We start from the raw sequence: 12,023 nt of genomic DNA, 5'->3' as shown, positions 1-12,023 counted from the left end.
TGGAGTTGAAGGAGAAGTAATTGTTTCTCAGGATCAGTTCTACACCTTCAGCCATATAGCTGATTTGTTATTTTTGGAATTCGTTGCTCTTCTCTAGCTGTATAGTCATAGCTTCAATGCCGTGTTTGTGATCTATTATGGTGTAGAGGGACTGGACATCCAGGGTACCCAGGATCCAATTTGTGTTGTATTTTTTGTTTTCCATCATTTTGATTACCTGTGTGCTGTCTTTTATGTATGTATTTGTATTCTTAACAGCTGGTTGGAGTAGTCTGTCAATGTGTTGTGAGAGGTTTGATGTCAACGATCCTATTCCGGAAATTATTGGACGGCCTGGTGGATTCTCTAGACTTTTGTGTGCTTTAGGTAGGCAGTAGAAGATTGGGAGTCTCCGTTGTGTGTTTAGAATGAATTTTGCTTACTGTTCTAATAGGCATTTGTTCTCTATTCCTTTCTGGCAGTAATCTTTCAGTATTTGGTCATATGAGTCAATGGGGTCTTTGCTCAGTTTCTGGTATGTGGTGTTGTCTGACAGTAGTCTTAGACATTCCAATTCATATTTTTCTTTGTCTAGAACTACAGTTGCTCCTCCCTTATCCGCAGGGCGGATAATGATATCTTTCTGTATTTGTAACTGTTTTATTGCATGGACTTCTTGGTTAGATAGGTTGTTTCTGGTCTTTTTGTATTTTAATCGTCTGATGTCGGACTCCACACATTTTCTAAATGGGGCTATTTCCTGGCTAATTTCTTGTCTGGGGAATTTAGTTGATTTGGGCTTTAGTTCTGTGTGTTTATGTGTCGCAGCTGTTGTCATATTTTGTACGATTGGGTTTTTCATGAAATACTTTTTTAGGCAGAGTTTTCTAATAAATTTCTCTATTCCGATAAATGTATGGAATTTATCTATTTTGTGGTCGGGGCAAATTTTAATCCTTTGTTTAGGAGATTCAATTGTGATTGTGTCAGGGTTTTTGTGCTGAGATTTATTACTGTTTTGTTGTCATTTTTGGTTGTTGCTAGTGTCTGTTGGGGTATCTTCTTTTTTTGTTGTCCTCTGCGTGTCTTTCTCTTTCTTCTTGTGTGTGTTGTTTGTGATGTTGTCTCCGTGTGTTCTCTTGTCTGTAATTGTGGTTCGTATGTTGATATCGTGTTTGTGGGGATTTGTAATATTGTCGTGGTGTGTGTTCCTGATTGTGATAGTCCTGCCTGTTCCTCAGGTTGTATTGGTGTGCAGATGGGGAGGGGGGGCATTGTGCTCTGAGTGGGGAGCAGTGTGTTGTCTTCCTGGTTCGTGGTCTGTGGTGGTGGGGTGGGGGTTTTGTCTAAAAAATGCTCATTGGATAGGATTTCAAATCGGTTGGTGGTTGGAATATTGTGAATTGGTTGTGTCGTTTCTTATTCGTTGTGGTCTATTTGTCTGTTTCTTTCTTGTATAATATTTTGTAATGGCTTTTTTGTTGTGTGGGTATTATCAAATGTATATCTATCTAAGTTTTTTGATTTTTCTGTCCATGATTTCTCGTTCTATTTTGTCTAGGCTTTTACAAAGTCTATCCTGCCATATGTTATATTCCTCATCTTTAGGCAATTGTTCTATTGTTTCCTTTATATTTTTGATCTTTTCGGTGGTCTCGTTTAGTATTTGTGTTCTTCTCTTGATGACCATTTGTACCAGGTTAATGGATTGGGCCATTAAGAAGGTCTCCCATTCTTTGGTGAAATCTGCATTACAGAGGTCTTGTGCTGGGAGTTTTATTAGTTGTAGGCCCTTTGGGATTCTATTGTTTTTAATGCAGTATTCTAGGGATTTAATTTCCCAGTTTTGGCAGAGTTGTGTAGTAATGTTTCTAATTCCCTAAATGTTTCAGTATTTGATCTGTCGTTATTTGTTTCAATGTCTCCTGTTTCAAAGGCAAATTGTTCTGCTCTTAGTCTCTTGCTCTCGGCATGATTCCAGATGTCCATTGTAAATGATCTGGGAGCAACACCAGTAGGGGTAATTGTAAGTATACAGAAAAAAGTGGGTTGCTGGTGGCTCACCTGACCAATACAATGTCTAGGGGCTCTAGGTTTAGACTGATTCACCAAATCAGAGAAGGAAGGTATGCAATAGAAGTGTATAATGAAAACCGGCACTCTACATCTGGCGGTAAAAAAAACAAATGAAGATAGACAATAACTGACACCATGAGATCTCCAATATCAAAACAGTGAAACCCAACTCATGAAACACATCTAATGACATAGTAGGCTAGCAGTATAAGAGACAATCCAAAAAATCAGACCCTACCCAATTTTTAAAAAAATCGGTTCCAAAAAATCTGATCCAAAAAATCGGACCCAATCCAGATCTTCAACAAATCCATCGCATCCAAAAGATCGGATTACAAAAATCGGATCCAGTCCAGGTCTTCGATAGATCCACAAACAGGGTATAAAAGGCAACATTATGGCAGTCAGCGGGCTACCACTGATGAAGAAGGCAGCTCAGACCTTCGAAACGCATTTGGTGATTCCCCCACAAACCCGCTAAATATATTACCCTGGAAGCGCTTCCATATAATCGACTCTACCTGACTATTTGGATCGAAAAGACCGTTCTACAAACATTCACGAACTGAACGCAGTGAAGACACGTGAGACGCCATACAAGTGACGTCACATCCACGTGGGACGCCGAAGAAGCGGAACAGCCATCACAGAGCGCAGTTAGGACGCTCCAGCAGCCGGGACACTCGTATCTTACAAAGAAGGTAAACCCACAGTCAGGGTGCAGCCCTTCTCAGTGTGTGGGACGCCATACCAGGCGCAGCACCCGACTGGTATATTACCCCCATCTTTTTTCTTTTTCATCCTTTTTTATTGCGACCACTAACAGTGTCCGGCCAGCAATCCCTAAACAGGGAAACACTGCATTTATTTTTGCCTCAGCAATATTTTATATATTTTATACACATTTTCTACTGCGAATTGTTCACAAGGGACATTTACCCACCAGAGTGCCAATGAACTATTGAAGGTGGTAACCACCACCATACGACCACCGCATTGCTCCATTTTGCACTCCCACCTCTGCATTTTGCAATTTTTATTTCTACTTTTATTATTATTATTATTACCCTTTTAATATTCCCTCTCCTATCATTTCCCATAAATAACCCTCCCCTATACTATTGATATAGATAACCAATAAATGCATATTTTTACCATCCTATCTGTCTACATTGCTCTTTTAAGCATTATTGCCAAATGTAGAGTGCCGGTTTTCATTATACACTTCTATTGCATACCTTCCTTCTCTGATTGGGTGAATCAGTCTAAACCTAGAGCACATAGACATTGTATTGGTCAGGTGAGCCACCAGCAACCTACTTTTTTCTTAATCCATTCCCGTCTTGATTACTGTAACTTATTACTAATTGTCCTCCCCTACACCAGACTCTCCAATCTATCCGGAATGCAGCAGCCAGGCATATCTATATGTCTACCCGCTACTCCGATGCCTCCGCCCAGTGCCAGTAATTGCATTGGTTGCCCCATACAGTACAGGAGTCCTCATTCTTACCCACAAAGCTCTTCACAGTGCTGTACCCCCCCTACATCTCCTCCCTCATCTCTTTCTATCATCCAGCCTGTGCTCTCTGTTTAGCTAATGACTTATGACTGATATCCACCGTAATCTGAACCTCTCACTCTCGTCTCCAAGACTTCTCTCTAGGTGCACCAGGTATCTGGAATGCCTTACCCCACTCCCTACAAACACATCTTTTTAGGTTACCCAATCTCCTTCCCGTGATCAAACTCTTCTCAAACTCTGACCCCCGTCATCATGGCACTGTTTAGGGGAGGGGGGATCTGTGGATGGCACTGTTTAGGGGGGATCTGTGGATGGCACTGTTTAGGGGGGATCTGTGGATGGCACTGTTTAGGGGGGATCTGTGGATGGCACTGTTTAGAGGGGGATCTGTGGATGGCACTGTTTAGGGGGGAGATCTGTGGATGGCACTCTTTAGGGGAGGGAGATCTGTGGATGACACTGTTTAGGGGAGGGAGATCTGTGGATGACACTGTTTAGGGGAGGGGGATCTGTGGATGGCACTGTTTAGGGGGGGATCTGTGGATGGCACTGTTTAGGGAGGGATCTGTGGATGGCACTGTTTAGGGGGGATCTGTGGATGACACTGTTTAGGGGGGATCTGTGGATGGCACTGTTTAGGGGGGATCTGTGGATGGCACTGTTTAGGGGGGATCTGTGGATGGCACTGTTTAGGGGGGATCTGTGGATGGCACTGTTTAGGGGAGGGGGATCTGTGGATGGCACGGGGGGGGCCATACATTTTTTTGCTATGGGGCCCATGCATTTCTAGCTACGCCCCTGCTCAGGCGGCTGCAGCACTCGTGGTTACCTCCCGAGTTCCTCCTCTGCTGACTGCTGCTCTGTAGTGTGGCCGAGCTCTCCTCCTCTACCTCCTGGCTGTCACTCAGTCCGGCCGGGTACCGCGTGGTACAGGAACAGGGGATTCAGTTTCCTGTTCCCGGCCGGACTGACAGGAAGTGTACACTGAGTGCTCACTTCCTTTTAGTCCGGCCGCGGCCGGGAACAGGAAACTGAATCTCCTGACCTGTACCACGCGGTTCCCGGCCGCACTGAGTGACAGCCAGGACTGGAGGTAGAGAGCGAGGAGCTCGGCCATGCTACAGGGTCCAGGGAAGGAGCCGGAGGACTGAATTAACTTTGGAACTTATCTAAGGTAGGGTAGGGAGTAAAAAATAAAAAAAAACAGGGAGGGGGAGAGTAAGTAGGACATTTGTTGAAAATTTTCAAATTTCATGCACATTAAATGCAACAGCAGTATTTGCACTGTAAACCTCCTTTTTTATTTATATAAAGTGTGGGTGAACTTAAACTGTATGGCTATACTGTGGTTCCTGTAGGCTTTGCGTGCGTAAGGTGGGGAGGGCGTGGAGGGGGGGGCCTCCATGTCTATTTTGCTTGGGGCCCCCAAATTCCTTCAAACGGCCCTGGTGGCAGCACTAAACTATAGTGATTTCTGTACAGAATAATGGAATTTGTTCAGTAGTTCCAGTCTGATGATTGCAAGTTGTGGTCCACATTGGGACCTAACCAAAAGTAAAAAAAATATATATATATTAACCCCCCACAAATCTCTGTAGACATAACTAAAAAAAAGTTAGGGGGTTAGAATATGGCAATGAAAGGAAGAAAATAATTTTTTCAAAAAGTTTTATATTTTTCAGTATTAAAACACAAGAAAAACTATACATATCTGGTATCACCGGATTCATACTGACCTGGAGAATGAAAGCACAAATCAGTGGTTTAATTTTTTCTCCTGCCCCCCACTACATCCTATGCAATATTAAATTGTGGCATTAGAAAGTACAACTTGTCCCACAAAAAACAAGCCCCCATACAGCTATGTGAACGGAAAAAAAATAATAATATGGTTCTGGGAAGGCAGGGAGTGAAAACGCAAAAACAGAAAAGGGTTAAGGATGCTTCAGTCACAAAAAATTATCTCAAAGCTACTCCTAGCATGTAAAGTTCACAGAGCATGGCTAGAAAACTCTCCCATAGAAGTCAGTAATATTAGCTCTCGTCCATCATGTCTATGGCTGCTGTAAACCATATCTCTAAAAGTTGTTAACAGCTCAGGCAAGATGGCTGCTCCCATGATGATGTTCAGTAAATAGAATTTAAAAAAATCTACAATCAGAAAAGAAAAAAAGATGTGTCACTATCATGTTTGAATTGGCAAAAAGATTGTAGCTGCTGATACATTCCCTTTAAGACCTCTCTTCATTGAGTTCTATTGGTTTACTTTGTAGGTTTACAGTAAGACCTTCAATTGCAAGAATCATTCAATAATGTATTTTGCTGAATGCAGCACCACATAAATTGTGGCTGAAAGAAAAGAAAACTGTTTCAATTCTTGATTTGTGAGGACTGTTAGGCCGCATGCACACAGCCGTTGTGCGGCCGTTCCAACGGGCAACATCCGTGCAGTGGGCCGGACCCATTCAACTTGAATGGGTCCGTGGTCTGTCTGCACCGCAAAAAAAATGACATGTCATATTTATTTGCGGTGCGGAACAACGGAAAGAAAGTGCCTCCGGTGTTCCGTTCCGTGACTCCGTTCCGCATCTCCGGAATTGCGGAGTGAATGGGTCCGCATCCGTGATGCGTGGTGCATGAGGCCTTAATCAAATGGTTAGAACACCCAGCAAAAAATATTTTTAATGCCTCTTTTGCTGGACATTTTTTTTTATTTTATCCATGACATTTCTTCTATTTTAATATTGTCCTCCTTATATTTATCTATATTTTATTATATCTGCTTTTTTAATTAAAGTTTAATTTATTGTAGAGCCTTCTTGTGAAAATAGTCCATCAATCCAAATCGATGCACAGTTCATTGAAATTCAGGATCCAAATGCCTCAGAATCATGGAATACACTGGAAAAGGTACCATTCATAATATGTTTTATTTTCTGGGTCAAAATCTGTGCGACTGCAACATGTGTATAAGAGTACTTTCACACTAGCGTTTTTCTTTTCTGGTATTGAGTTCCGTCCTAGGGGCTCAATACCGGAAAAAAACTGATCAGCTTTATCCTAATGCATTCTGAATAGAGAGCATTCCGTTCAGGATGCATCAGTTCAGTCCCTCTTACGTTTTTTGGCCAGAGAAAATACTACAGCACAACATGCTGCATTTTTCTCTCCGGCCCAAAATCCTGAACACTTGCAGGAATGCCGGTGTTCTGCCAAATCTCTATACCTTGCCAAAAGTCTATACCGGAAGTGACAAGATCGCCAAGGAATCAGCTGGAGGAGGGTGTGCAGCGCCGCGATAGAAGTATTTCGAGTTCGTACACCGCACATGCGCACTTAGGGGTATAGAGATTTTGCAGTGCAAAATGTTTCATCAGATCTCCCTACCCCTGAGTGCCCAGGGGCCCACAAATCATCAGTTGCAGTTCAGCACTACTATGTGGTGAGCTTGGTATCCAGCACTCAGCTCTGCGGTAAAGATGAAATGCAACTGATGATTTGTGGGCGCCTGCGCACTCAGGGGTAGGGAGATCTGATGAAACATTTTGCGCTGCAAAATCTCTATACCCCTAAGTGCGCACGCGCGGTGTACGAAGTACTTCTATCGCGGCACTGCAATAATTATTTGCTAAGCCGGTGGATGTGCACTTGCGCAGCGCCGCACACACCCTCCTCCAGCTGATTCCTTGGCGATCTCGTCACTTCCGGTGCGGCCGCGTCTCTTCCGGTATAGACTTTTGGCAAGGTATAGAGATTTGGCAGAACATCGGATCTGGCATTAATTGGCATTGAAATGTATTAGTGCCGGATCCGGCATTAAAATTGCCGCATTGACGGATCCTTTCTTCCGGTCCGCGCATGTGCAAACCTTTAAAAATGTGAAAAACAGAAATACCGGATCCGTTTTTCCGGATGACAGCCGGAGAGACGGATCCGGTATTGCAATGCATTTGTGTGACGGATCCGCATCCGGATCCGTCTCACAAATGCATCCGTTTGCGTCCGGATTGCCGGAATCCTCTGCCGCAAGTGTGAAAGTAGCCTAAAACCTAAATGTAACCCTCTGTCATTTTCCACAGTGAAGTGAAATGGATCTTGCCTAAGGTCATATGAACAACATTGTACAAATGTAGCAGAACTCAAAAGATTGCTTTAACACGTGACTAAAGCCATTGTTTCTTGCCGTTGTTTACTTAACGCATTAATCCTTTCTTTTAGATTTGCTACCTCTGTATATCAGCTCTATATAGCATGAATTGTAACTTGATCATTGTATGGGCAGTAAAAATTGCAATGCTTATTGACCACCTAAACAATTGTCACTTTGAACATTTATGCCTAATGACTTTTAATATTTTTTCAACCTTTTCATATGTATTCATTTTGTTTTGTCTTGGAGACATTTTGATAAATTGACATTAGTGAAATGGGGTGGAGCTTTTACACCCTTTCAGGGACAACTTTGACCAATTACATTCTTATACAGGTGCATCTCAGTAAATTAGAATATCATCAAAAAGTTCATTAATTTCAGTAATTTAATTCAAAAAGTGAAACTTACATATTATATGGATTCATTACTAACAGAGTAATCCAGGGATGCCCAACCTGCAGCCCTGCAGCTGTTGCAAAACTACAAATCCCAGCATGCCCAGACAGCATACATAGTTTTACAACAGCTGGAGGGCCGCAGGTGGAGCATCCCGGGAGTAATGTATTTAAAGTGTTTATTTCTTTTTTTTATAGCCATTTTCTTTTTTTATAGCTAATGAAAACAGTATCTCAAAAAATAAAAAATATTATATAGGACCAATAAAAAAAAAATGTAATACAGAAATGTTGACCTGCTGAAAAGTATGTACAGTATAAGCACTCAATACTTGGTTGGGGCTCCGTTTGCATAAATTACTGCATCATTGTAGCGTGGCATGGAGGTGATCAGTCTGTGGCACTGCTGAGGTGTTATGAAAGCCCAGGTTGCTTTCATAGCAGCCTTCAGCTCGTCTGCATTGTTGGGTTTGGTGTCTCTCATCTTCCTCTGGACAAAACCCCATAGATTCTCTATGAGTTTTAGGTCTGGTGAGTTTGCAAGCCAATCAAGCAGTGATACCTTGTTTATTAAACCAGGTATTGATACTTTTGGTATAGTGGGCAGGTGCCAAGTCCTGCTGGAAAATGAAATCTGCATGTCCTTAACCACTTCACATCCGGGCCATTTCCCCCTTCCTGACAGAGCCATTTTTTACAAATCTGACGTGTCACTTGATGTGGTAATAACGTTAAAACGCTTTTACTTATCCAGGCCATTCTGAGATTGTTTTCTCGTCACATATTGTACTTCATGACAGTGGTAAGTTTGAGTAAAAAAAATACAAAATTTACCAAAAATTTGGAAAAATTAGCAAATTTCCAAATTTCTGTTTCTCTCTTTTTATAATAGATAGTAATACCTCCAAAAATATTTATTACTTTACATTCCCCATATGTCTACTTCATGTTTGGATCATTTTGTGAATGTCATTTTATTTTTTGGAGACGTTAGAAGGCTAAGAAGTTTAGAAGCAAATCTTGAAATTTTTCAGAAAACTTCCAAAACCCACTTTTTAACCGGCTCCGGACCGCCTAACGCAGGATCGCGTTCCGGAGGCGGCAGCCCTACGCGGAGTCACGCATATACGCGTCATCTCGCGAGACGCAAGATTTCCTGTGAACGCGCGCACACAGGCGCGCGCGTTCACAGGATCGGAAGGTAAGCGAGTGGATCTCCAGCCTGCCAGCGGCGATCGTTCGCTGGCAGGCTGCTGATGCGATTTTTTTAACCCCTAACAGGTATATTAGACGCTGTTTTCATAACAGCGTCTAATATACCTGCTACCTGGTCCTCTGGTGGTCCCTTTTGTTTGGATCGACCACCAGAGGACACAGGCAGCTCAGTAATAAGTAGCACCAAACACCACTACACTACACCCCCCCCTGTCACTTATTAACCCCTGATCACCCCATATAGACTCCCTGATCACCCCCCTGTCATTGATCACCCCCCTGCCATTGATCACCCCCTTGTAAGGCTCCATTCAGACGTCTGTATGTTTTTTACGGATCCACGGATACATGGATCGGATCCGCAAAACACATACGGACGTCTGAATGGAGCCTTATAGGGGGGTGATCAATGACAGGGGGGTGATCACCCCATATAGACTCCCTGATCACCCCCCTGTCATTGATCACCCCCCTGTAAGGCTCCATTCCGACATCCGTATGTTTTTAACGGATCCACGGATACATGGATCGGATCCACAAAACACATACAGACGTCTGAATTGAGCCTTATAGGGGGGTGATCAATGACAGGGGGGTGATCATTCCATATAGACTCCCTGATCACCCCCCTGTCATTGATCACCCCCCTGTAAGGCTCCATTCAGACGTCCGTATGTTTTTTACGGATCCACGGATACATGGATCGGATCGGCAAAACACATAGACGTCTGAATGGAGCCTTACAGGGGGGTGATCACCCCATATAGACTCCCTGATCACCCCCCTGTCATTGATCACCCCCCTGTAAGGCTCCATTCCGACGTCCGTATGTTTTTAACGGATCCACGGATACATGGATCGGATCCACAAAACACATAGACGTCTGAATGGAGCCTTACAGGGGGGTGATCACCCCATATAGACTCCCTGATCACCCCCCTGTAAGGCTCCATTCCGACGTCCGTATGTTTTTTACGGATCCACGGATACATGGATCGGATCCGCAAAACACATACGGACATCTGAATGGAGCCTTATAGGGGGGTGATCAATGACAGGGGGGTGATCACCCCATATAGACTCCCTGATCACCCCCCTGTCATTGATCACCCCCCTGTAAGGCTCCATTCCGACGTCCGTATGTTTTTTACGGATCCACGGATACATGGATCGGATCTGCAAAACACACAAAGACATCTGAATGGAGCCTTATAGGGGGGTGATCAATGACAGGGGGGTGATCACCCCATATAGACTCCGTGATCACCCCCCTGTCATTGATCACCCCCCTGTCATTGATCACCCCCCTGTAAGGCTCCATTCAGACGTCCATATGTGTTTAGCGGATCCGATCCATGTATCCGTGGATCTGTAAAAAACATACGGACGTCTGAATGGAGCCTTGCAGGGGGGTGATCAATGACAGGGGGGTGATCACCCCATATAGACTCCCTGATCACCCCCCTGTCATTGATCACCCCCCTGTAAGGCTCCATTCAGAATTTTTTTTGGCCCAAGTTAGCGGAAATTTTTTTATTTTCTTTTTCTTACAAAGTCTCATTCCACTAACTTGTGTCAAAAAATAAAATCTCACATGAACTCACCATACCCCTCACGGAATCCAAATGCGTAAAATTTTTTAGACATTTATATTCCAGACTTCTTCTTACGCTTTAGGGCCCCTAAAATGCCAGGGCAGTATAAATACCCCACATGTGACCCCATTTCGGAAAGAAGACACCCCAAGGTATTCCGTGAGGGGCATATTGAGTCCATGGAAGATTTAAATTTTTAGCGTAGCTAGCGGAAAGGGAGACTTTGTGAGAAAAAACAAAACAAAATCAATTTCTGCTAACTTGTGCCAAACAAAAAAAATTTATATGAACTCGCCATGCCCCTCATTGAATACCTTGGGGTGTCTTCTTTCCAAAATGGGGTCACATGTGGGGTATTTATACTGCCCTGGCATTTTAGGGGCCCTAAAGCGTGAGAAGAAGTCTGGGATCCAAATGTCTAAAAATGCCCTCATAAAAGGAATGTGGGCCCCTTTGCGCATCTAGGCTGCAAAAAAGTGTCACACATGTGGTATTGCCGTACTCAGGAGAAGTTGGGCAATGTGTTTTGGGGTGTCATTTTACATATACCCATGCTGGGTGAGATAAATATCTTGGTCAAATGCCAACTTTGTATAAAAAATGGGAAAAGTTGTCTTTTGCCGAGATATTTCTCTCACCCAGCATGAGTATATGTAAAAAGACACCCCAAAACACATTGCCCAACTTCTCCTGAGTACGGCGATACCACATATGTGTGACACTTTTTTGCAGCCTAGATGTGCAAAGGGGCCCAAATTCCTTTTAGGAGGGCATTTTTAGACATTTGGATCCCAGACTTCTTCTCACGCTTTAGAGCCCCTAAAATGCCAGGGCAGTATAAATACCCCAGATGTGACCCCATTTTGGAAAGAAGACACCCCAAGGTATTCCGTGAGGGGCATGGCGAGTTCCTAGAATTTTTTATTTTTTGTCACAAGTTAGCGGAAAATGATGATTTATTTATTTTAAATTTTTTTCTTACAAAGTCTCATATTCCACTAACTTGTGACAAAAAATAAAAACTTCCATGAACTCACTATGCCCATCACGAAATACCTTGGGGTGTCTTCTTTCCAAAATGGGGT

General features: G+C 43.2%; 1 protein-coding gene across 2 annotated transcripts in view; it reads left to right on the top strand.

Annotated features, from left to right (window-relative positions):
* STX17 (syntaxin 17) overlaps window positions 1-12,023 on the top strand; it is a 158,060-nt gene that overhangs the window by 118,229 nt on the left and 27,808 nt on the right. For both annotated transcript variants that reach the window (XM_040432628.1, XM_040432629.1), the window contains exon 5: window positions 6,393-6,490. In XM_040432628.1, the coding sequence (XP_040288562.1) occupies window positions 6,393-6,490 (98 nt within the window). The remainder of the gene's footprint in view (window positions 1-6,392; window positions 6,491-12,023) is intronic.

The sequence above is a fragment of the Bufo bufo genome, chromosome 5 (genome assembly GCF_905171765.1).
Source record: "Bufo bufo chromosome 5, aBufBuf1.1, whole genome shotgun sequence".
In the NCBI taxonomy this organism is placed as follows: Eukaryota; Metazoa; Chordata; class Amphibia; order Anura; family Bufonidae; genus Bufo; species Bufo bufo.
The sequence above is the reverse complement of the archived record's forward strand: the minus strand, read 5'-3'. Positions and strand labels throughout refer to the sequence as shown.